Below are 25567 nucleotides of genomic sequence, written 5' to 3'. Positions count from 1 at the left end.
GGAACAGCACAAGGGGGGGCTACCCGCTCTTCTCTCCCCCCGGCCCACTGCCCCTTCCCCTCCATCACCTAACGCAGGGAATGTTGTTGGAGAGTGTGAAGGTGCTTCTGCTCTGGCGCTGCAGCAGGAACTGGTGGAGATCCCCGTTCTCCATGTACTCAGTGATCATGCACAGCGGATCGTCCCTCACACACACACCCAGCAGGCGGATGATGTTTGGGTCCTTCAGCCGGGACATGATCTTGATCTCCTTCAGGAAATCGTTCCTTGGAACAAGGAAAGGACACGTAAAGAGAGTAAGCCGGTCACATCTTAAGTCAATTTATCAATGCGTTTTAGCCAGTCAAGAGACTGCTCAATGACATGATGTGCAGGGGTGGGGAACCTCAGGTCCAGGGGCTAAATGCAGCCCTGCAGGCCTGCCTGGCCCTTGAATTCACAGAGGCCACACCCCTTCACTCTGAGCCCTCGGAACTCTCCATAGGTGGGTTTGCACCAAAATTATTCACAACAGCAACAGACTAATTGTCACCTGTACAATTGTCTCACAGTAATGTTCCACAAAAACTGCAAACAACAGCTAAAAATACACACAAAAGTACATTTGAAACAAAACTAAAACCACACAAAAGGTAAACAGCTTTGGATTTTTTTGTAAAACACTTTGCTTTGAGCTTTTTTACAATCAAGAGGTGTATAAATTTTTATGAAACAAAAGATAGATACAATGGCAAAGACCTGTTTGTCAATCTGGGAAAGTGTGTCAGAACAAATATCTCTTATTTTCAGAGGTGGGTGGTGGGTGGGATGTAACTAAGTACACAAGTTCTGGGAGCAGGTTGCTCAGCTGAAAGGACCACCTCTCCCCATATAAACCAACCCAGGCTCTGTGTTCATCATCTGAGGCGCTTCTTCTTGTGCATCCTCCAAAAGCAGTCCAGAGTTAGGCAACACAAGAACGGGCCTTCTCATCAGCAGCTCCCTGTTTGTGGAATGCTCTCCCCAGGGAAGTTCATCTGGTGCCTTCATTATACATCTTTAGGCACCAGGGGTAAACATTCCTCTTTAGGCCTTTGGCTGATTAATATTCTACAGCCTTTTTAATGTGTTTGTGGGAGTTACTGTTTTTTGTTGTTCTTGTTGTAACTATTTATTTGTGCTTTTACCTTGCTTTCTTATCCTGTGGACCACCCTGAAATCTTATGAGGGGCCGCATATAAGTCCAATAAACTATTAATTAATTAATTAATTAAAATAAATATGAGCTTATTTGGCAACATTCATGATTATTTTATATGTTTGGTACAAATAAGAACTGTGGGGTCTCTTTTACACCACTCATTCTTTTTAATGCTTTCCATGATTTTTATTTTATTATCCTGTGATTTATTCTTCCTGCTTTTATGACTGCTTTTATTATTGCTTTTAGGGTTAGGGTTAGGGTTTTTTCTTTGTTGGAATAATTTTAAATACATATATATTCAATTGTTTCTGGAAAGTGCAGTTGGTGGGTCCCTGTTGTTTCTCAACAGGAATTACGTTCCCACAGAATAGGGGCAGCCACACTAGAACCACTGCTCAGAGTTACTGCAGAGCAGGCTTCTGAGATCTTTGGAACTTGCAGCAGCAGTAACAAGTGAATGGATTTCTCCCAAACCCCCATCCCTCATGAGAGCAGACTCCCTCTGGAATTGGCACCACAGCTTGTGCTCACCTGGCTGTCTTGGTGACATTGGCTCTCAGCATCTTTACAGCTACCAGAACTGCCTGGCTGGAGGCTTCTGAGGAAGCACGACCCAAGAATTCCAGGAGACCATCAGCTTCACACAGGTGGACCTTCATGGGAGAGGACAAAACCAATTTTAGAGTACCGTAATTGTCAAGCAGAGATGGAGAGAAGTAGACTCCTCTCAATGCCCTATCCATACCGTCCATTTTACCCACAAGCATGTTAGGTGCATATGAGAGCAGGAAGCTAATTAACCCTCTTGCAATCTACCTGAAGAATAATTCTTAGACTATTTGGAGATAATGGCAAAGGCTAAATCTAGCTAGGAGGGCCCAGGGTGCAAAAGAGTCCAGTAGTTGTTCACAGTTGTTTTGTCAGCTATTTTTCCAGACCCTGTTCCTTAATCACCATTGCTCCAATGTGTGTGCTCTACGGATATAAGGAGGCAGAGATTTCCAGAGTTTGTCGCTGTCAGCACTGTTTCTGTTCCACTACGGTTCAGCTTCTGCTAAATCCTATGTTACTTGTCATGCAATTCACAAAGGTCAAAATAAACGCAATTCATTTCAATGCATTTCAGTGAAAGAGGGGCATCAAAAGCATTGCAGAAAGTAATGCAATTATTTCTGTAGTGTGTTTGTGGATTAAAAAACAACGATGATAGCGGATATTGCTTGTGTCCCCTTGAGTGATTTCTGTTCCTGACCTCAGACGACTATGTGCAATGTGGCAAATTCTATTCAGCATTATTGTTTCCAGGGGAGTTCTCTGACAACCCTCATGTATGCTGCACTAATTCGGCACACATGCAACCCAAATTCTGCACCAAGAAAAGCTGGACCCCCCCCCCCCCGTGGTTATTCTGCTAGTGATAAGGAGTTAGGGACAGGGATCATAGCTTCACCCCAACCATTGGGCATGAGATTCAGCTACCCTTCTGTCTGGCTGCGATGATTTCTCTCTCACCCTCATAAGGACTAGAAAGCTGCTCTCTTTCAAGAAGAGCTGGCATTTGCAAGAAGAATGATCTCTGAGCCGGCTATAATCCTCAGGGTTCTTTTTCTGCTCTTTGGGGAAATGCAGCTTGCACAGCCTTGTCAATTGGCAGCCCTCAAGCCAAATGGTGCCAGCTTTTCTCATCCCTGGTTTTAAGTATATCTGGAAAAAGGAATAAACACACACCTCCCCAAACTGCCCTTCTCCCAGCTTTTCCTTGAGCCGCAGCTGCTGCCTTGGGAACTCAGCCACCGTGATGTCCTTCTTGGTCAACGAGTCCACTGTGATGGCTGGCACAGCATATGTGTTGTTTCCTGTGACGCCCTGCAGGCTAACAATGTCCGTCTCTGCATAGTGGGGGACGTTGTTCTGGAATCCCTGGTGAGGGGTGCACTTGGTGATGTCTGGCTCGGCATAGTCACCGCTACATGCTAGAACAACAAAAAGAGGGGTTGGCAGATGAAGATGTTGGACTTTTTGGAGCTGGCCGACCTTACTGGAAGAATCCGCGATCAGAAAGAGGAACATCAAGAAGACTGGAAGAAATTTAAGGAATATTTAGCTAGATATCATAATATAACATAAGTTGAAATACTTGCAAGTAATAAATTGGCCTAGGATTAAAGCACGTTGAATTGTATAATACTATGGATTGAGAATATTATGAAAAGGAGGAAAGATAGCAATTTGAACAAGTTAATTTTATTAGAAAGTGGATATTGGGAAACTGCTATAATGAGATTTATTGAAATTCAGTTGGGGGGATTTGAGGAAGTCACTTAACAATGGAAATTAAATTGTATTTCTAAAAGTTAAGTGTTTTGCATGTTTGTTTGTTTGTTCTTTTCAATACTGTAATGTTTTTTTCTTTTCTGTGTGTTATATCTGTTATAAACTTGGAAAACCAATAAATTTTTTTGGGGAAAAAACAACAACAAAAAGGGGGGAGAGTTCCCTTGACCAAAACCCCACCACCACCACATCATGTTTGGTAGTCTGTTTTGTTAAATTCATTTGCGGGTATTTCTATCTCACTTTTCAGCTAGTAAAGCTCTCCGCCTTTGGACAGTGATGCTGCAGACAGTTTAGGGCAAGGTTTCCCAAATTCCAGCTGTTTTTTGACTACAATCCCCATCATCTCTGACCATTGGTCCTGGTAGCTAGGGATGATGAGAGTTGTAGTCCAAAAGCAACTGGATACCCTGGTCTATGGTCTCTGCTACATCGCTCACGGCCTGCAGGAGCAAGTCTAACTGGGACAATGTATTGTCCACGTACAGGAAGAAATCAATTGCCCTCTTCCTTAGATGGGCCACTACAGTTATCAGTGCCTTCAAGAACTTTCCTGGGCTTTAGGGCCAATCCCTGATCCAAAACACAGAATCTGTGATGGCTGGGTGGACTAGTATGCGAGAGTAGGCCTCGGTCCGGTACAGGGAAGCAATGAGGTCCCTAGGCTTGAGACCCTTTGGACAGGTCTTCAAGGTCTCCACCCTGAATTTATTTTGGGTCGGATACCCTCTTGAGCATGGGGAGGCAAACTAAGGCCCGGGGGCTAGATCCTGCCCAATCGCCTTCTAAATCCAGCATGTGCCCTTTAATCAAAAAAGGCATCTCTGGGTTATTTGTGGGGCCTGCCTGGTGTTTTTACATGAGTAGAATGTGTGCTTTTATTTAAAATGAATCTCTGGGTTATTTGTGGGGCATAGGAATTCGTTCATTCCCCCCGCCAAAAAAATGCTCCGGCCCCCCACAAGGTCTGATGGACAGTGGACCGGCCCCCTGCTGAAAAAGCTTGCTGACCCCTGCTCTTGAGGTCCAGGTTGGCCCTCCATACTCCTGATTTCTTTCAGACCATAAGGAGAATAGGGTAGTGGCCAGATCCCCGCTGATCTCCAGCAAATGCTGGATTGCCTGAAGCATCAAGAAATGCAGGGATGCTCTGCTCCTGAAAAAAGCCCTTTCCACCTTGTTCAAGCCCTTTTCCAAGGCTCCTGCCACCACCGCCACAGAACATCCAAGGCTGTAGGCCCGAAAAAGGCTGACAAAATGGAAACCAGGAGGAAGGAAAATTGAGATCTATGAAGCTGGGAGAGAGTGAAAACTCAGTAGGAGTAGCATAAGGGAGCAGAAAGAGAGCTAGGAACAAATGAATGAAGGAAGAACAAAGAACGAAATGAAGGAAGAACAAAGAACGAAATCCTTTCCAAGATGACGTTCCCGCCTCTTTTCTTTAGTCTTGCTTAGAGCACCCGGCAGTCGACCTGCCGTGGAGATGTCAGGAAATGAAACTGGAGATGGGGTTGTATCTAAAAGATTTTGCTTCCAGCCAATGGAGAGATGGGCAGAGACAACCCTCCCCATACAGGAGGAGGTATCTTTGTCTGCCAGAGCCGGCGCACATAAGTATATGCTTCACCCTACCTATTGCTAGAGCCAGCCATAGTTCAGAGTCCACACAGTCCAATCTGTCTGCTCTGAAATGCATTGCTGCCACTGCAGGTGGTCCTACCTGAGTCCTCAGCACTTTGGGAGAGCTCAGGCAGTTTCTGAAGGAGAATGATGGGCTGGTGATATTCCAGGTCCAGTGGGAAGACCCTCTCATAGGTGGGGTTAGTCTGGTGGATCTGTGTTTGGCCATTGACAATTCTGGAGCTGTAAAAGGACAGCCGTACAGTGGCATCTTCTTCCAGGATCCGCCGAGGAGCCTAAGGGCAGAGAGGAGAAAGCTGGTGAACCCTCTACATCAGGCATGTCCAACTCCCAGGAGACTGCGATCTACTCCCACTATAAAAAACTGGCAGTGATCTACCCATTGGATTGACCAAAGTTGTTGAGTTTTTTGGAGGGGAGGATTGATCAGAGCTGTTGAGCTTTTTTGGGAGAGGAACCCTCATGACTGCATGATCATCCTTGAAAGTGTACAGTCAATACCTGATGATATTTCAGAAGCAAAGGGGTATGTATCCTTGTACTCTTTTGTTTGCTACCTTATCCTTGTACTTAAGGAGTGTGTGAGCCTATCAGCCAAAAGTCTGCCCTTCTGAATAGTCTATTTGGTCAACTGGTTAATAATAATAATAATAATAATAATAATAATAATAATAATAATAATAATATTTTATTCGTATCCCGCCCTCCCCAGCCAAGGCTGGGCTCACAGCAGCTAACATCACAAAAATGCTCTTTGATGGCTCAGGACTGACTGGTATTCTCTTGGTTGTGAAGAGAACATAAGAAGAGCCCTAAAGAATCAGACTAAGACCCATCCTGGTGTCCTGTTTCCCACTGTGGCAAATCAAACACCACTGGTAAACCCACAAAAGCAGGGCTTGAATGCAAAAGCCCTTTCCCATTGTTGCTCACTAGTGGATGATGTTCACAGGTTGACTTCCTCATGCTCAAAACTAGAGACCTCCTTTCCTCCTCCATAATTGTGTCTAACACCCTTTGAAAGCCATCCAGATGCTCACACTGCATCTCTACGACAGTGAATCCTGCACAGAATCATAGAATTGGAAGGGACCCCAAGGGTCATCTAGCCCAACCCTCTGCAATGCAGGATTCTCAACTAGACCATACATGACAGAAGGCCATCCAAGCTCTGCTTAAAAGCCTCCAAAGAAGGAAACAGAAGTCATTCCTTTCATCTGTCCTGAACTGCCCACACAGGGTGATCCAGTTCCCCACCCTGATCCAAGTTCTAGAACACTCAGTGTGGGAGATGCTCATGTGATTCCTCAGTTCCCCAAGCAGGAAGGGTCACAGCTATTTGAATGAAAAAGGTCCCAGGTTCAATCCCTGGGATCTCCAGGTAGGTCTGGGATAGGGTCCTTGTCTGAAATCCTGGAGAACTGCTGACAGTTAATCTAGGCAGGCACCTTTCAGGTGGGTACCATTACGTTATAAGAGAACAAGGAGGTGTTCATGGTGAGTTCCAAAACTTCTTTTTCTAGAAAAATAGCACTGAGTGTAGGCATTATTGAGCTAGATGGACCAATAGTCTGGACTCAGCATAAGGTATCTTCCTACGTTCCTATGAATACCTATGCAATCAATCAATGGGGTTGGCTCCTCTCCTTCCTGGAGGATGAGCTTGGGTTGCTAGGACAGCCTTGCATTTAAGCACTAGCCTGGTTACCACTGGTGAGAACTAATTCTACACTGGTGAGTGTGCTGGCTGGCGAAGGAGAAACAGAGCCCTCTGTCCCCCATTCTGATAGTTGAGGAAGCTTGTTTGCTGGCTGGTAACATTTGTGGGCTTATTTACAAGGCTGTGCTAGGACGTTTTCCCGCAGCCAGACAATCTACCATAGGACACAAGATACCGTCTCCAGCCGCATCTGGACGTGCTGCCTCCACAGGATAGCAGCAATGACGAAAAGCAGCAGCAGAATAATGGCCACAAGGCAGCTGACCAGATTGGAGGTGTTGGAGTCCTCTGCCTTCGGAGCCACCCAGGGACTCGTTGCAGCAGGTGGCGAGGTGGTCCCTGCAATGGCAAGGAGGTGGTCAATCAGTCAGTCAGTCAGTCCACTAATCAAATAATTGTACTTGTGGCAGATTCCACAGTGGTCCTTGAAAGGGCAGGCAGTAGCAGTAGATATAAGAATAATTAAATAGGCTGAATGCTAGTCTTACTCAGAGCAGACCCAACGAAATTAAGGGATCTAGGTTTTTATGTTTTAATTCGAATTGCTTTTAGAATGTTTTCAGCTGTAACTGCTTTCTGTTATTTTTGTTTGCAAGTTTTTCCAGAATATTTTAATCAGTTTTCGAAGGACTTTGCTTTTTTTTTTTATCCAAGAGCTGTTTAGGGGGAAGAGGGTATAAATGCAATAAATTCGCCACGACCATTATTTTCAATGGGTATACTCTGGATTAGGGCTAACTTTGAATAGTTATTTATTTATGTGACTTGCATTTTGATGCTTAGGATGCCTCAAGTCTGGACCATCAACACATCATTCCTCTTTATTAGTTGTTCCCAAATGCTTCCCCAATGTTATTAAATTATTGGTGTCTGGAGGGGCTCTCTTGAGCTATAGCACAAAAGACGTGGGGGGAATTACAGGATTTCAGCAGGAAGTTACAGGACATGTGCTGATTGAAAATGAAGCTGGATGTCTGCCCCAGGGAATGGTAATGAAATCAGTACAATGTATAAGTGTTCCAGTATAAAGAATGCACAAGTGATCATGAATGCAGAATAAAAAAGGACGCCTGGATACAGAAAAATATCTAAGTGGATCGCACAAAATGCTATCATAAAAGCACAAGCCAGAATGCAAATGGTTAAACAAAATCAATAGAATATTAAGCAAAATGTTGCAACAAAAATGCTGAGCAGTGTGATCAGAATAATAATAATAATAATAATAATAATAATAATAATAATAATAATAATAATTTATTTATACCCCGCCCTCCCCAGCCAAGACCGGGCTCAGGGTGGCTGAGTAAAAGTAAAGTAAGAGCCAGTGAAAGCAGTAGTTGTAGAACAAGCAACAATCTCGCCTACATAGCTTTTATTCCTTTAAATTGAAAAAGTCCCAGATGCTTTCAACTGGGGAAATGACCTTTGCCAACCTAGTTGCTGACGTTCCTAAATCCTTGGCAGGGACACCAACCCCTTTGGGTCCGAGCCCTTTTCAGCACCCTCAATATTATGGAGGTAGAGGCCACCCCCTCCCCAATATCCCACAGGCGCAGAGCACAGCATGGTGCAGTGCAGCTCAAGTGGCTGGCTCCTTCTCTCCCTCCTCCTCTTGCCGCAGAGGGGAAGGAGGGTTGATGCAGCCTCCTGCCAGTGGCGGTGTCAGGAGGAGGCAAAGGAGGAGCCACCAGCCGTTGAAACCATGCAGCCAAAGCGTTCAGCTCTGCCCCTGGCTCCACCGAATGTCCTCTGGCACCTCTGATCCATGGACATAGCAATCGGCCTTATACTTACACCAAGTCCCTTCTGTTGTGTTGAGTTCCTCCGACGGGAGTATCTCTGAGGTTGTGCTTGAGGCCAGAGTGACCATAATGGGGTCACTGGCATCCATATCTGCTGGAGAAGCAATGACAAGAAACACATTAGTCTGTCGCTCAGAGCCTGGCCATTTCACATTGCGGAGCCAGGTAGAGAGAACTTGGCCATCCAGATACTCAACTGGAGAACAGCAAGATCTCATTTTCGGTGGGGTTTATCCACAGGGTGGCCTTCCAGCTGTCATTGGACTCCAATTCCCAGCAGCCCCAGCAGCCTGCATGGTCAACCGTCAGGGATGAATGGAGCTGTACTCCAACAAAATCTAAACAACTACAGGTCTCCTATCCCTAGTGCCTCAGACTGGTCATACTGGCTAATGGCACTCCAGATCAGGCCGTCTTCGGTAGCCCTCTCCCTTTTTTTGGTCATGCATATTTTCAAGCATAAGGGCTAGATACTTCTTTAAATGAAAGCTTACATTATAAGAAAACTGAATTCTTCACACACCACCTATACCAGTGTGGTATAGAGGACAGCGTGTTAGAATAGACAAAAATTCATAACCTCCACTTAGCAATGAAGCTTTATGACATATAAGACAGCAGGTCTCTAGCCTGGGAAATTTCCAAGGCATAGTTTGACACAAAGAGAAGCAAAGATGAGGGAGGAGAGGGGTGGGAAGGCAGGGATTGACAGAGGAAGAATGGGGTTATTTCAATTACACCTATTTAAAACTTTGTTCTCTTGAGCCTGTCACTCTTATATCCCGCAGTCCAACCAACCTCACAGGGTTGTTGCGAAGATAAAGTGGGAGGGGGGATGGTACAAAAACCCAATAAATAATAAAATAGGGGCGCAGGTGTCTAAACCACTGAGCCTCTTGGGCTTCCCAATCAGAAGGTCGGCGGTTCGAATCCCTGCGACAGAGTGAGCTCCTGTTGCTCAGTCCCTGCTCCTGCCAACCTAGCAGTTCGAAATCATACCAGTGCAAGTAAATAGGTACCGCTGTGGCGGGAAGGTAAATGGCATTTCTGGCATGGTGTTCCATTGAGCCAGAAACGGTTTAGTCATGCTGGCCACATGACCCAGAAAGCTGTCTGTGGACAAACGCCAGCTCTCTCTGCCTGAAGCGAGATGAGCGCCACAACCCCATAGTTGCCTTTGACTGGACTTAACCGTCAAGGGGTCCTTTACCTTTTTTTTTACTCAATAAATAATATAATCATTAATAATTTGATGCTGTTGAGGCGCATCTGGAAGAAACACACTATATACTAGGCAAAATATTATCCTGCAGTTGCAAATGAAGCTATTCCCAAGGCTGCTCACCTGATTGGAAGGAAATTTCGCTGATCATCATCCAGGTGTCAGCAAAGTAGAAGTGGCAGAGTATGGCTTTCCCCACACGCTGACTGAGGGGGACGGTCACAAATCGTGCGCTGGGGTTCTTGTCGTCCAAGACGGTGTCCACTCCCACTGGGTCTGGCTCCCACTCAGCAATCAGCCGTGGCTTGAAGAAGCACTCCACCCTCTCAAAGATCTTCACTCCCTTGGAAAACATGTTGTTGCAATGGACCTGGAGTTGGAAACAGCAGTGGCCACGTTCAAGGACTCTTTTCTCCCTCAGAGGACCAGGAGGGTTATAAAATGGCTACCAATGCAGGAGGCATGCAACATGGCTGCCAAGGGCCCTACCTTCATGGAGGTTGGTTTTTTAAAACATAGTTATTACTTTTTCTGATGCAAAGTGAGTTATTAACATAACAGGCTTAAAACAGTTCAATAACTATAAATACTGGTAACCTTATTTATTTATTATTTATCTTAACTCTTTCTTTTTTCATATATATACAGTATATGGGTTACAGGGTTCTGAGGTGAAGATATAATCAAAAGGTCCACTAGTGTTAGGGTACATTGGGGGCAGAGAGCAGGCATTTTTCTTATTTCTATGTTTTCTCAAATGAGTTATTTATCTTTTGTCCCCTGACTGCCTTTAGTTTTTGTGTTAATTTCTCTAAAATAGCCAAGCCTTTCAGTACCACTGGCTGATAGGAACTTTCCATAGTGTCCATCAGTTCTGAGCTCAGGCAGCCAACAGTAAAAGACTCAGCAGCACTTTATGGATGAGATCTAAACTTCTGTCTAGAAACGTATTTAGCAACACCAACATCAAAGATGGATGTATCCATTGACCAGTAATCTCAGTTCCATACCTTCATGGATGTGAAGTTCCTTTGCCGATCGAACTGGAACTCCATCTCAACAGCACCGCTGCTGAAGCTGTCGTTCTTCCAGCCAACGTAGTCGTAGCCTGGCCACACGCGGTACTGGTGGCTCTTGGTGAAATCGTCCAAGCCCAGGACGCCATCTGTCAGCTGGCCCAACCCACCATGCAGGAGTCTGGCAAGAGAGCATTTGCAGTTACACGCCAGCAAGGAGCAACCCTAGACTGAGAGGTGCCATCTTCAAAGACATGCCAGGCCTTTCCACCGAATGATTAGCTTTCATTAAAGGGAGGGGATATGAGAGGGTTAAGAAGGCAGACAAAATACACTTAGAGGCAGTGCTTTTTTTCTAGGGGGTACTCAAGGATATGCAGTACCAGCACCTCTTTTGTTGTTGTTAAAAAGTGTAGCACTTACTGTAACGACTTCATGGTGAGTACCAGTACCTATTTTTCTAGGGGGGAAAGCACTGCTTAGAGGGAAGTGGTTGGATAAGGGCAAAGCTAAACGGGTTGTTAAATTGCATGCATAGACAATGAATGTGCGTTATCTTTTTTGCTATGCAAATAGCAGTTGGCGGGGAAAGAGGAATTTAACTCATTGGGCCTGCCAAGAGCTCCTTATTTAGTGTACATTCATGATGACTGATGCTCTCGATGGGCCTGTGAATGTTTCTTCATTTCCAACTGGTGCATGTCCTGCTACTTCCTGCTGAAATCCTGCCACTTTTCATACCACAAATGTTCAGGGTGGGGTGCCCCACTATTGTTGTGTCATAGCACTAGAGTGCCCCACCGGATGGCAATAATGAAGCAGTGCTGGGGAAGCATCATGGAACAACTCAAACAGCAGAATGATATGTGGACAGTCCCGTATAAATCCAGCACAAATACTCTATTAAACCATCAATGGCACACGGCAGAATACACCCACATTTAAGAATGAAAAACACTGCTCTGGAGGTGCCCTTTCTCTCCCTGTCATGCCCCTATCAGAAGCTCTGTTGGTGCAAACCAAGCGGAGTGTCTCTTGAAATGAAGCTTCAGAGAGAAGAGATTTCTGTTGAGACTGCCTGAGGCAGTGAGAGAAAGAGCTAACCTCTCTCCCCCCCACACCACCTCCCCGCTCACTCTCATTAGTCCTGGGGCTGCTTAAGATTTCCCTAGGGTGCCATTTACAGGACAACAAAATGTACTTTTTAACTGCATTCCCACCATTAACAGCACACCCAGTTTAGCCCTAAGATTTCCAGTGGCTGGACAGTGTGGCTGCAGCCTGACTCTTTTCCTCTCCCCTGTGACTAATAGAGGTCAAATAAGTTATGCAAAACATATATGCATATTTTCTCAATCTGTTATGCAGATTGCGAAATGCAGCTTCGTTGCGTCACACAATTTTTGTTGTCATAGTTTGAGTGTCCAACTATTTAATGCCTTTTCTGAGCACCCAAAAAATCCCAGGCACTGATCTCCTTCCATTGCCCAGTTTGGAAGGTGGCCTTCAGGCTGTAAAAGGTTCCCCATCCCTGTTTTAGAGAACTGAGGGAGAAAGGGATATTTCACCCACCCACACAGGGTGCTTCTTACCTGCGCTCCTGATAACCATCATAGGTTGAGTCGTTCAGGTAAACGATGGGGTGGCCGGGAGCTGCAATCATCTCCCCCTCAGGCATGCTATAGGATTCCAAACCATCTAGGAAAAGAGACAACTAGGGGTCAGTTGGAGGCTTTTGAGCCCTCTGCCTGCACAACCTACCTGAGCAAGACGAACAAGGGTCTTTTCCCCATCTCTTCTTGGCCACAGGTGGCCAAGGCAGAAAACAAACAGGCTTTCAAGCCAGGCAGCAAGAATGAGCCTTCTGGTGGCAGCTCAACTGATACCTGAGCAATGATTTGCTCAGTGTTGTGGATCTAGACCAGAGTCAGCAACTATATAGTGCGAGTTGGGACTCTGACCAGTGGTGCTGCTGAAGAAAGAACCCAGCAAGCATCTCCACCTCAACGTACCATATGGAGCAGCCTTCTTCAAGATGGTGCCCTCCAGATGTTTTGAGCAATAACCCCCATCATCCCTGACTGTTGGGGCTATTCTGGCCAGGGCTGATAGGGGTTATAGTCCAAAATATCTGGAGGAAACTGGGAGGAGGAAAGCTGATACAAAGAGTTACAAACACCAGGGTCCTACTACCAGAATTCCCTGGAGCCTTATCAGGGACTTGCTGAAGTTCAAGTCCTTACCAGACCAAACACAACCATAGAGTTCCACCCGCATGCAGACAGTCATGGGCTGCTCAGTCACTGGGATCACTCGGATGTAGCGGGCAATGACAGGCGGGCGAAGGTCTTTCAGGACAACGTCATATGTGTCAGTGTTGCCTTGAATCACCTGGATTGGAAAGAGGTCATGATAAGGCTATTGTGCAATCAGCATCTGATAAGCAGCAAACACTAGAGCACTGATGAAGAATCGCAGGCCAAGGGGTCAAATGCAGCCCTCTGGGGCCCTCTATCTGGCCCTAAGGACTCTAACCATGCCACACCCCTCACCAGCCCTACTTTGCTACCACACAGCCTGTTTATCAAGCATTCCCCCTGATTGGTTTGCAAGGGTAGATGACATTGGCTATTTAACGAGCATTCCACCTGATTTGTATGCAGGGAGATTAGATGATGGTTGCATCAAAACAAGGGTTATGCCTGAAGAGCCACTGCCAGTCAGTGTGGACAACGCTGAGCAAAATAGGCCAGTGCTCTCAGTATAAAGCAGTTTCCTATGCTTCAAAGTAAATACCTTGGCATCCGCTGTCAAATTTTCAACCAGAAACAGATCCAGAGATTGGTCTGAACTGAGCGCAACAAGGAGTTCAAGGGCTGAAGTTAAAGAGAGTTTGGAGGTCACATGGATAGGTGACCTAATAATTATTTTTAATGAGGTTTAGTAACTTTTGAAGATTTTCAAGGGCTCATCACTCTTCTTCAGAGATGTCCTGACCGCATCTCACCCACCTGTTTGTTCTGACGATCTTTCCAAGAGAGCCATCGCTCCCCGTTGCGGCTATAGTCAATCCGGTAGGCACGGGCAAACTCTTTCCCAGTTGCCCGGGCATGCCGACCTTGCGTCCCCACCAGTGTGATGAAGAAGAGTTTATGTAGGTCTATCTGGAGAAACTGCACATCTTCAGGTTGCAGGAGACCGGCTGGACACCATGCCCCATCACCCTCTTCTCTCAGCAACCTGAGAGATAGAGAGAGAAAAATAATGTCAGAGCTCAAAATTCAGGTATGAAAGTGGGAAGAACATGCAAGGCCAGCCTGAGCACAGAATTCATGTGTTCTATGTGGGGCTGCTCTTGAGATTGGTCTGGAAGCTGCAGCTAGTGCAACATGCCATGGCTTGAGTGCTCACTGGGGCAGGATATCACCACCATGCTCTACTATTGCTGGGGGGAAAATGCACTGGCTGCCAATTAGCTACCAAGTTATGTTCAAGATGTTGGTTCTGTTGTATAAAGCCCCATACAGCTTGGGACCAGAATATCTGAAAGATTGGTTCATCCATAATATACGTGATTGATCACTGTGCTCTGCATGAAATGCCTATGGATACCACCTTTCCAGGAGGTTGTTATGCACAATATAGGAACCTTTGGTATAACACCAACCTTTTGGAATTCCCTCCTGTTAAATATTATGGCAGGTATAATCTCTGTTGTCTCTCTGGCAGCTGCCGAATAGCTCCCTCTTTCAACAACAAGAGGTATTTCCCAGTCTGTACTGGATTTTTTCTTTTAGTTCTGCTTTGTTTTATAGCTTGCCCTGAAGCTATGCCCCACAGGTCATCCTGCTCACCGTGCATACTGAGGCCCCGTGGAGTCATACCACTGGCTGGAAGCAGTTATGTCCTCATCTCGGATGGTCCCTTCGTGCATCCCCAGAGGGTATCGGCATATCGCTGAGGGAAGAAGAAGAAGAAGAAGAAGAAGAAGAAGAAGAAGAAGAAGAAGAAGAAGAAGAAGAAGAAGAAGAGTAGTAGTAGTAGTAGTAGTAGTAGTAGTAGTAGTTTGGATTTGATATCCCGCTTTATCACTACCCTAAGGAGTCTCAAAGCGGCTAACATTCTCCTTTCCCTTCCTCCCCCACAACAAACACTCTTTAGAGGTGAGTGAGGCTGAGAGGCTTCAGAGAAGTATGACTAGCCCAGGGTCACCCAGCAGCTGCATATGGAGGAGCGGGGAAGCGAACCCAGTTCACCAGATTATGAGTCCACTTCTCTTAACCACTACACCACACTGGCTCTCAGGGAGGGAGGGGACGGGAGGCAAAATGGTCACATTAGCATAAAGGCAGAGAACTTTTAAGAAAGCAGAGATATGCCCGGTTATCACTCTACAGGATCCACTTTCATTTTATCACTGCTCAGGATTGGTTCATTGTGGGTGGGTGGGGGAATGGGCTCATGTTAACAATACTGGGAGTAGCACTGCTTTAATTGACCGCTTGCCACTGCCCTGGGCCCATTCTCCACATAACACCTTCTGAAGTTGCAGAGTCGCCAATAAATGCCTCCTTGGGTACTGCGAAGTCATGAGAGCACACAAACTGCCCTGCTAAATTGCCTTGTCAGAGGGGCTGCAGTTCAGGGGTGGGGAACCTTTTTTAGCCCAAGGGTCACATTCCCTCATGTGACACCTTCTGAGGGCAATGTGCCAGTGGCTGGAGCAACAGGTGTGGCTCCTAGCTCTGTACAGTAAAAGCCAGAGGTTTCTACATGCAGCCAACCCTGTACGCATCTCACAGACTGCTATCCATGCAAGCAAGAGTTATAACTGCAGTTCAAAAGCAGGCAAAAGCTCTTTGAGTAGAGAGCAGAGCAGGGTCTTCGAGGGATGGGGGTGGGAGCTTGGGAAGAGTCCCAAAGAGGGCCACTTTTGGGGCCCAAGCTTGAGGTTCCCCACTTCCCCTTGTGGCTGCAAGATTCCTGCCTTGATCAGTGGTCAGGCTAGATGGCCTCTGAGTTCCCTTCTAACTCATATAATTCCTTCAAACCAACCATCTGAAAGCCATTCACCAGAGCTCTCTCCACCAAACAAGATGGAAAGGATGCCAATCCTATGAAGGCCGCATTTGTCAGGCTCCCATCCCAAATCATGACCATAGCAACTTTTGCTTGAGAGCAAGGAGCATATCTTTATTCAAGCTGGTACAGGCTCCGTGACAAGCGCAAGGCTCCAAAGTCAAGATTCCAAGGTCTATGAGCAAGGCAAGGGGTTCATCATGGCCAAGCAAAATCTACAAAAGTGTCCCGACAAATGACACACCCCTCCCACCGAGCTTTTAAATATGAGGTGGGTGAGGTTGCTTATAGAATTCTCTTGCCATCCTAAGCCTGATGCACATGCACCCATGCATTCCACCTGGACAGATGTGTCTGATTCCCACCTAGGAAGGTACAAGACTGTGTCCTGCCCAAACCCTCCAGCTCCACTGCCCCCTCCTCCTATTCACCCCCTCCCTCTGGCTAGCCAAAGTCCCCCTCCTCTCCAATGAAGAAGAGTTTGGATTTGATATCCCACTTTATCACTACCGGAAAGAGTCTCAAAGCGGCTAATCTCCTTTCCCTTCCTCCCCCAGAACAAAGGCTCTTTGAGGCAAGTGGGCTGAGAGACTTGAGAGAAGTGTGACTGGCCCAAGGTCACCCAGCAGCTGCATGTGGAGGAGTGGAGACATGAACCCGGATCACCAGATTATGAGTCCACTTCTCTTAACCACTACACCACACTGGCTCTCAGACAGGCGGAGAAGAGAGACACCAGTTCTGCTTCTCCCTCTTTGACATCTAGAGGCACAAGGCAAGGTCCTCCCTCCCGCCTCAATCCCTGGGGGCCAGCCTTCCAGCCCTCCATCTGCTGCTCCTCCTTTGTCTTCTTCCGTCTGGGGCTGCCAAACCATGCCAGATCCTGACAGAGCTGAGGAGCCAGTGAAAACTCAATACTGATATTCTTCACCTATAGATAGTCCCTGGGTAACATCAATATATTCTTATGGCTTCCAGCGCCACTAATAGGCTGCTAACTCCCACCCAGCCCTACATTGCCACCCCAGAACTTCCTCTCACTCTCCTGTCCTGCATTGCCAAGACTGTCCATTTCTGGCACCACATTTTAAGAAGGATGCAGGAAAACGGGGTTCAGAGCTTTACCCCACAGTCAAATCTGGCCTGTGAAGCTAGATCCTGATAAGCATCTGCCCCATGGAGCCAAAAATGTTTCCCCACCCTTGTTGTCAACCAACCCTCTCATCTTTCCTGCCAAACCCTGCCCTCCTCGTTCATTCTCCTGTGTTTACTTTAGTTAATTGATTTGATTTCATTTATGAACCGCTTCCCTTAAATATCCCGAGGCAATGTCACCATAAAAACACCACTAAAAACAATTTGAAATAATCCCATATGGAAAAATAATTATATATGTGCAAACATTAAAAGTAATATATATATGAATGCAATTAAAAACTACAGTGGTACCTCTGGTTAAGAACTTAATTCGTTCCAGAGGTCCAGTTCTTAACCTGAAACTGTTCTTAACCTGAGGTACCACTTTAGCTAATGGAGCCTCCCGCTGCCACCGCACGATTTCTGTTCTCATCCTGAGGTAAAGTTCTTAACCCAAGGTACTTTCTGGGTTAGCAGAGTCTGTAACCTGAAGCGTCTGTAACCTGAAGCGTCTGTAACCCAAGGTACCACTGTATTCTGAATATAAATGCAGTTAAAAACAATTAATTAATGCAATATATTGATGCAATTTTAAAAACTTACATACAGTCATACCTCGGGTTGAATGTGCTTCAGGTTGAGCGCGTTCGGGTTGCACTCCGCAGCAACCCAGAAGTAACGGAGCGTGTTAAATCCGGGTTTCGCTGCTCGCGCATGCGCAGACGCTCAAAATGATGTCATGCGCATGCGTGGAAGTTGCAAAATGCGACCCGCACATAGGCAGATGCGCCGTCGTGTCTTACGTTCCATTCAGAATGTGAACGGGGCTCCGGAATGGATCCCGTTCGCATCCCGAGGTACCACTGTATGTAGTTGCAAATTTCAAAGTTAAAGGCATAGAACAGGCATACTAGCCTTGCCTTTATCTTAACTCCTCTTCTCCTTTTGTTACCTATATTCTGTCCACTGTCAAGTCAGGTCAGGTCACCTTTTACAAGAAACATAGCCAAACACAGTGCCTTTCAGAGGCTGTGGACTACAACTCCCAACAGGCTTGGCCCTCGCCCTTGCTGGCTGCTGGAGTCCAGTGTCATCTGGAGAGAATCATGCTGGCTACCACTCTTTTACAACATTGCAAAAATACAACCCTTCCTCTCTGTCCCCTTGGCAGAAACCAAAACAAGCCTGTCTACACTTTGTCACCTCTTACTTAGGCCAGTCTTCCCCAGCCTTGTATCCTACAAAGGTTTGGACTCAAGCTCTCATTAGCCCTTGCTAGCATAGCCGATGGTCAGGGATGATGGAGCTGCAGCCTGCCTGTTCCAGTGCCTGAACCTCCAATTGCCCCATGACCTGGCATGAGTCCGGCACTTGATCCCAGCTGCTGCCTAAGAAGGTAAGGAGAGTCTGCTGGATCAGGTGAACAGAACGGCCCATCTAGTCCAGCACCCAGCACTCACAGTGGCCAAACAGATTTCCCAATGGGAAGCCTGCAAGCAGGACCTGAGCACAAAAGCGCTCTCCCTTTTTGTGGTTTCTAGTCACTGGTATTCATTGATAGCTACAGGTGAAACTCGAAAAATTAGAATATCATAGAAAAGTTCCTTTATTTCAGTAATTCAACTTGAAAGGTGAAACTAATATATGAGATCGACTCATGACATGCAAAGCGAGATCTGCTTCTACTTCTCAGAGGTCCAATCTTGCTCGATTTGCAATCCTTGTTTTGCTGATTTCCTTGAATATTCTAATTTTCTGAGATGGTTAATTTGGTGTTTTCATCAGCTGTATGCCGTGATCATCGCAATGATAACAAATCAAGGCTTGACATATCTCGCTTTGCATGTCACGAGTCTCATATTAGTTTCACCTTTCAAGTTGGATTACGGAAATAAAGGAACTTTTCCACGATATTTTATTTTTTGAGTTTTACCTGTAGAACAAATAAAGGCTTGATATATCTTGCTTTGCATGTCATGAGTTTATCTCATATATTAGTTTCACCTTTGAAGTTGAATTAGTGAAAGAAAGGAACTTTTCTGCAATATTCTAATTTTTCGAGTTTCACCTGTACATCCTCCATGAATTTGTCCAATCCTATTTGAAAGCCATCAAAGTTGGTGGCCATCACAGCCTCCTGTGGGAGTGAGCTCCATTAAGTTAACTATGCACTGTATGAATTTATTTCTTTTATCTATCCCGAATCTTCCAGCATTCAGCTTCACTGAGTTCACACAAGTTGTAGTGTTTTGAGAGAGGGAGAAAAACTTTCCTCTATCCACTTTCTCCATATCATGCCCCATTGTATAAACTTCTATCACGTCACCTCTTACTCGTTTCCCCCCTCTAAATCAAAGTCCCAAATGCCGCAGTATCACCCCAATTTCTGTCTCATACAAGCTGTGCTACGGCCTCACATTTTGTTATAAAACACAGCAGCTAGCACTGAGGGTAGGATGGGAAAATAAATTAGGTTTGCACCAAGCGGCATAGCGACATAATCTGTATTTTCCAAAAGAAGATGGCAACTAAAACATAGCCATCCTTCAAAATTTGCACTCTTCTGAATTTTGCAGTGCAGTTCTCGTCAAATAATGTGTGCAAAAAATTCAGACGCCAGGGTGTAAGTGTGCATAGAAATGCATTCGATCCTGAAAATAATTGAGGGAAACTTCCTTGTAAATGTTTTCTAGGCCAAATTGCAATTTTAAAAATGGAGGAATTTGCACTAAGATGCTAATGAATTTTACTGAGGGCTTTTAAAAAACAGCAACCACAGACTGATGTGGAGAGCTGAAAGTTACAATGGATACTGAAATTGACAGACTGTTTTTCCCTGAGAGTCTCATGCAGGAACCCAGAAGTCCCTGGCTGTTGGGGTACAGAGATTGGGATGGCTCACCCAACAATTTAACAACACACCAAGAGCTTCCTACCAGGGTTGACTTCAGAGCTGGAGCAACAAGAGAGGCTGGCGAGCAGGAGGAGCGGCAAGCAGAGCATCCTTGGAGATGTGGGAGACGATGCCCACAGCCCGCGGGGTCAGTCGGGCGGTCCTCCCTGGCCGCCAGTCACTGCCATTCAGATCTCTGAGAAAAGGAAGAAAGACATGATTGGCTTGCAGCTAGATTTTCAGGCGATGTGTACCTATGGTGATACAAAAGCGGTGTCTAACCGTTTTTTGGGGGTTTTTTTGGTTCAAGATCTGCATTCACCCCTGGCCAACTCTTTAAGTAAATAGAGATTTATGGACCCAGGGCATGCAAGTTTACTATCTTATATGACAGGGATAATCATGCATGTAAATTGTATGCAAATTATCCAAGGGCTGCAAAGGCAAGAAAACATCATAGGGGTGGGCTAGCTGGCTATCATAGGTGCTGACCCTTGAGTGTTTCATTGGGCATGTTCGGACTTGCTATTTTGGGGTAGGATTCAGCCACATACTGGGAAATTCAGCTTATCTAATTATAATTGATTGGGAGGTCACTCCCCACCCCCACAAAAAACTTGACTTTTTGAGATAAGGAAGGTGAAGGGGAAATGTACTGGAATAGTAGGGAGACTCTTTGCTTTCACATGCCATAAGCTAATCTTCCTACAAGCAAAGCAGGATAAATGCTCATTAAATAGCCAGCTTAAGCTAATCTGTCCAGAAATAGATCCGGTTGATCAATAAAATAGGTGTCAGGAAGCACACATTCATAGAATACCTCCAGGGTGAATTTTTATTTAAAAATATTTCTTTTTTAAAAAAAAATTATTTATAAAATTTTCAAATTTAACAATAAATAATAAAGAAGAAAGAAAAAAACATTCCATTTGAATTATACATCCAAATCTAATCTTTCCACTTTCAGACTTCCTTCAGTCTATCTGGAAATTTTCATGTTTTCACAATTATTCACATTTCTTGCATCTATATTGTTTTGTTTTTTTAACCAAATTAATCTTAACAATTATTATAAAAAATTCTTTCCATTATTATCCCAGAGCTTCTTGAAAACCTACAAACGTTAATTGACCTTCACATATATTCTTAATATACTCTGTAAATTTATCCCAGTCCTCGGTAAATCTCTGGTCTCGCCAGTTCCGAATTCTGCCCGTTAGCTTGTCTAATTCTGCGTATTCCATCAACTTCATTCTCCATTCTTCTTTCATTGGGATTTCTTCCTGTTTCCATTTTTGTGCCACCATATTTAAAAATATTTCCAGGTTATAAGAACATAGGGAGCTGCCTTATACTGTACCATGTCAGACCATTCATCCGGTTAGCTCTATATTGTCTACACTGACTTGTAGCAGCCCTCCAGGGTAGGGTTTACTTATTTACTTATGTAGCTGAAGCCAAGATACATAAAACAAAACAAAATACATGACAGGCAATATAATTATTAAAACTGTGCATTCCGCCAAATAAAAATCTGCTGCACTGAAGAATTTAACATGCTTTCCACAAACACTTCTCTGAAATATTTAAATCTTTGAACAAGGCTGTTCTTAAGTCCTCATAAACATGTACAGACTCTCTCTTTCGGAGGAATACAGGAAGCTGCCTCATATTGAGGCAGGCCATTGATCCCCCTAGACAACAAGGCTCCAGAAGATTCCTACCCCAGTCTGTGCTGATTGCAAAAGTTGTGCTGGTTGGGGCTGGGTTTAGCAGCCCTAACTCCTTTCCACCCTTTTCAATGTAATGGGATTCCTTTGCATCCCTCCCATCGGTAATATACATTTGTCCCAAACCTCCTCACTTATGCCCAAGCACAGATAGGAAGGTGAAACCAGAAGCAGCCCAAATTGTCCAGACGGAGAGCTCATGAAAGTGTTAAGATCTCCTCGCCGGGGGCCCGGGGTGGATCTAGTTGCTAATTGCTAACAGCTGGCAAAATGTACATTAAAAAAAAAAATCCACCACAGCCATTGGATGAACAGAAACATTGGGAGCCCATCACAGAAAGAAAGAGGCGGGCTAGGAGAAGAGGAGACAGAACAGCTGCTTGAACCTTGAGTTGGCGGGAGGGGTGAGGGCAAAGGCACCCATTCTATGCTGGAGAGAAGCCACTCACTTATTCTTGTCTCATCTCTCATTCTGTTACATACGTGTGCACTGCCTCTTGTGTGCCCTTGCACATGCAAGGCTCCTGGTGCTCATGCTCTTGCAAACTCAAAACACTGCTACATGCGCACCACTCTTGATAGCACACAACACACCCCTCCTCCAAGTCCTCTGCAGGGAGCTGTTTCGAGGAGGAAGTGGGCCCCTCAGCATCTGCCCACCTCCTGCTCCTCTCTCAAAACCTTGGTGGAGTGACACACAAGCTCCTGCCCACTTCCCACAGCCTGGTGCGCCCTCCACAGACGAAAGGATGCTTGTTATTTGTTCTGCCTCATTCCATCCCTTTGCCCACATCTCTAGATTTCTCCCCAGTTTGGAATCGGCTGAGTTGGGCCCACACATTTCAGCTGCCAAGAGAGTGCTGGCTTTTTCAGCCAGAGGGCCACAATGCCTGCTGGATAACCACCCAGGGCTGTAAGCCGGTGGTGGGCAGGGCCAGAAACAAAAGTGGTTGGAGCAATACATGTAATGTACAACACGAGTTGGGCAGCTTCAAGTAGTGGCACCACCATGTGGGAAGTCAAGCACAGATGCAATACACCAGACAGGCCATTTCCGGGATTAAGGGCGGTCAAAGTGGAGGCAAGTATTTTCAGCTAGGCTAAAGGTACTCTATCATGGCAGAAGCTCCATGTTTGCCAGTTAAGAAATGGAGCAGAGGTAGCTTTTCAACTTGTAAGCCAAGGGTGAAGAAACTTCTTCAAACCAAATGGGGCATGGCATTCCCTTCTGCACAACTTTTCAGGGGCTTCATGCCACTGGTGGGTAGGGCCAGAGGCAAAAAGCAGGGACAATTAATGCAAAAAAAAAATCCCTTTGTACAGTAGACACGGTTCTACACACTCTCACACGCCTCTCCAAAACCTCAATTCAGGCAAGGAAGAAGCATGATCAGAGCTCAAGCACATATTCCAACTAGTCTATAACACTTGGCTTGGAGATAGTTCCTAGGGCCAGACAGAGAGACCTGGAGGGCCACAAGAGGACCCCAGCCCTCAGATTCCCCACCAATGTAGAGATGTGGGAGGAGGGGCATAAATGTGGATTAGAAATTAATTGGGCAAACAGAAATGATGGATTTATGACAGCATAGCCACCCATGTGTCATCCAGACCATTTCAAAAAGCAAGAAAGTGGATCATGCTCATCACTATCATCATGGCATGCACATGCTGCGTATTGATTCCCCAAACGTCACCAATGCTTCTGCGTGTCTTATGTTCAAAGGCCAGGGCCTGCTTTTGTTGCAAGAAAACATGGTACACTTTCACCAAGTAACACATTGCACATTGGCTCTCCTCACGTGAGAAGAGAACGTCATGTATTTCCTACTCTTGTTTGACTGAGAGAACGCTGCGCATCTCCTGAACACTCGAAGCACACCAGTTCCTGCCCTTCCGAAAATAAAAGAGCCTGATCCATCTTCCCCACACACAAAGTGAGGATGCCGACACCCCTTTCCCTCCTCCCGGGGGAAAGGCGAAGCATCTTTGCGCCCCTCCTGGCCTCTGCGTTGCCCACTCCTGCCTGCTGTGGCCAGGGCACCCAGCTGAGTCCCGTCCCTCCACAGCTGGGCCTCAGTGGCTCCAGGAAAAGAGGGCAAGCAGCCAACATTGTCTTGAGCCCGAACAAAAGAGAAAGCATGCAGGAGAATTTGCAAAGGGGGCTGACCAGAGTTGCAGAGAAGGGCCCTACCTGACAGGCCTAGCCTTTGTGCAGCTGCCTCCACCGCCATAGCAATCCCAGCCTTCCTACTGCCATGGATTCCGCTGCGCTGGGCTTCCCAGCATCTCTCCCAACACCACCCCGCTTCGCAAGCAACTTTTCCAGCAGTTTGGAGATCCGCTCAAACTTGTGGCTCAGACTCCTCCTCCTCTCTCCCTCCAGTCCTTCCACACACAGGCCCAGGAGACTTCCTTGCCTTTGTCACTACAGTTTCTATGGCAACACCCTGACGGAGGCCATGGAAAAGAGATTTCTGTATATGTGTGTTAAAAGAGGGAGAGAGGCGGGAAAGAAAAAGCTGCTGTCTCCTTTAGCCTCTGTCCCTCCTTCCTTCTCTCTCTTTGCCTCTCCCCACCTCCCACCCCCTTTCTCTTTTCCTCCAGCCCCCTTAGCTGGGAGCAGCCTCCATTGGTGGCGGGGCCAGGCTTCAGCCTGGAGTCAGGCCAAGCATTGCATGCACATGAAAAACCCACAACATTAAGGAAGGGTTTTCTCTCCCCCCCCCCCCCCCAGTAAAACAGGGGCTGTGTGGTGTGCACATGTTGGTGTGCTTCAAGGTTTTCTTCTCTCTCCCCACCCCCCTTTGACTCCCCTCACCCTCAGTTTATTTCCATATCCCTACAAAAAACTGGGAAGTCCCACACCAAGGCTGGAACCGGCCCAGAGCTGCTGCCGCCGCTCCTCCTCCAGGATCAAATCTCAGCTCGACAATGCCGAACTTTTGCCCTTTGCAAATGTTGTGGTTCGTCAAGAGGGTTTTGGCCTGAGGGTGTCCAAGGCATGCACAAGCAAAACGAGTATATCATGTAGGGCATCTTGGGGAAACGGCCACTGTCAGAGGGAAGGACGTTGGGCTGTGCAATGTCAGGATTAAAGGCAATATGTGGTTGTTCCCTTCCTCAATTAATCCCTGCAACAACCCTGTGCGGTAAGTTAGGCTGAGAGGCGGTGACTGTCATCCAGTGAACTTAATGGCTGAATGGTGGTTCAAACCCTGGCCTCCCATGTCCTAGTCTGACACTCTAACCACTACACCACACTAGCTCTCATATGATGCCCACTCTTTACTGAGCATCTATTCTGATTTGTTTGCAAGGATGTTGTTGCGTTACGTTACATTACATTACGTTATTGATCTCCCACCTTTTTCTCAAACTAGTGTGCAGGTTTCCCCCCTCCAACCGCATTTAATCCCCACCACAACCCTGTGAGTGAGTTCAAACTGAGAGGTAGTGACTGGCCCAAGGTTGTCCAAGTGGGGGTTTGAATCCTGGTCTCCTGGGTCCTAGTCCAACACTAACCATTTTACGCACTGGCTCATTGTTATAGGACAATGGGTGTTCATCCTGATTTTGATCCCATTGCCCTATACATATAAAGCAATATTGTGCTACTTTCATGATCATGGCTCCCCCTCTTGCCACCAAAGAATCCTGGGAAGTGTAGTTTGTTATGGGCCCTGAGAGTTGTTCCGAGACCCTTATTTCTCTTCCTAGAGCAGGGGTAGGCAACCTAAGGCCCGTGGGCCGGATGTGGCCCAATCACCTTCTAAATCAGGCCCACAGATGGTCCAGGAATTAGTG

At 46.1% G+C, this 25567-nt stretch overlaps 1 protein-coding gene across 1 annotated transcript in view; it reads right to left on the bottom strand.

The window, feature by feature from the left end:
- The window catches only part of LOC309361551 (discoidin domain-containing receptor 2-like), a 47588-nt gene extending 23267 nt beyond the window's left edge, over nt 1–24321 (bottom strand). Inside the window, exons 1-14 of the mRNA XM_081896665.1 lie at nt 23955–24321; nt 20074–20226; nt 14776–14878; nt 13933–14161; nt 13165–13312; nt 12514–12619; nt 10916–11102; nt 10029–10275; nt 8676–8777; nt 7054–7217; nt 5238–5433; nt 2912–3156; nt 1715–1836; nt 69–266 (exon numbers count right to left, since the gene is read on the bottom strand). Coding sequence (XP_081752791.1) covers nt 69–266; nt 1715–1836; nt 2912–3156; nt 5238–5433; nt 7054–7217; nt 8676–8777; nt 10029–10275; nt 10916–11102; nt 12514–12619; nt 13165–13312; nt 13933–14161; nt 14776–14878; nt 20074–20140 — 2114 coding nt within the window. The 5' untranslated portion in view covers nt 20141–20226; nt 23955–24321. The remainder of the gene's footprint in view (nt 1–68; nt 267–1714; nt 1837–2911; nt 3157–5237; nt 5434–7053; nt 7218–8675; nt 8778–10028; nt 10276–10915; nt 11103–12513; nt 12620–13164; nt 13313–13932; nt 14162–14775; nt 14879–20073; nt 20227–23954) is intronic.
- Nucleotides 24322–25567: the final 1246 nt, after the last annotated feature.

The sequence above is a fragment of the Podarcis melisellensis genome, assembly GCF_964234715.1.
Source record: "Podarcis melisellensis genome assembly, chromosome: Z".
NCBI classification, from domain to species: domain Eukaryota; kingdom Metazoa; phylum Chordata; class Lepidosauria; order Squamata; family Lacertidae; genus Podarcis; species Podarcis melisellensis.
The sequence above is the reverse complement of the archived record's forward strand: the minus strand, read 5'-3'. Positions and strand labels throughout refer to the sequence as shown.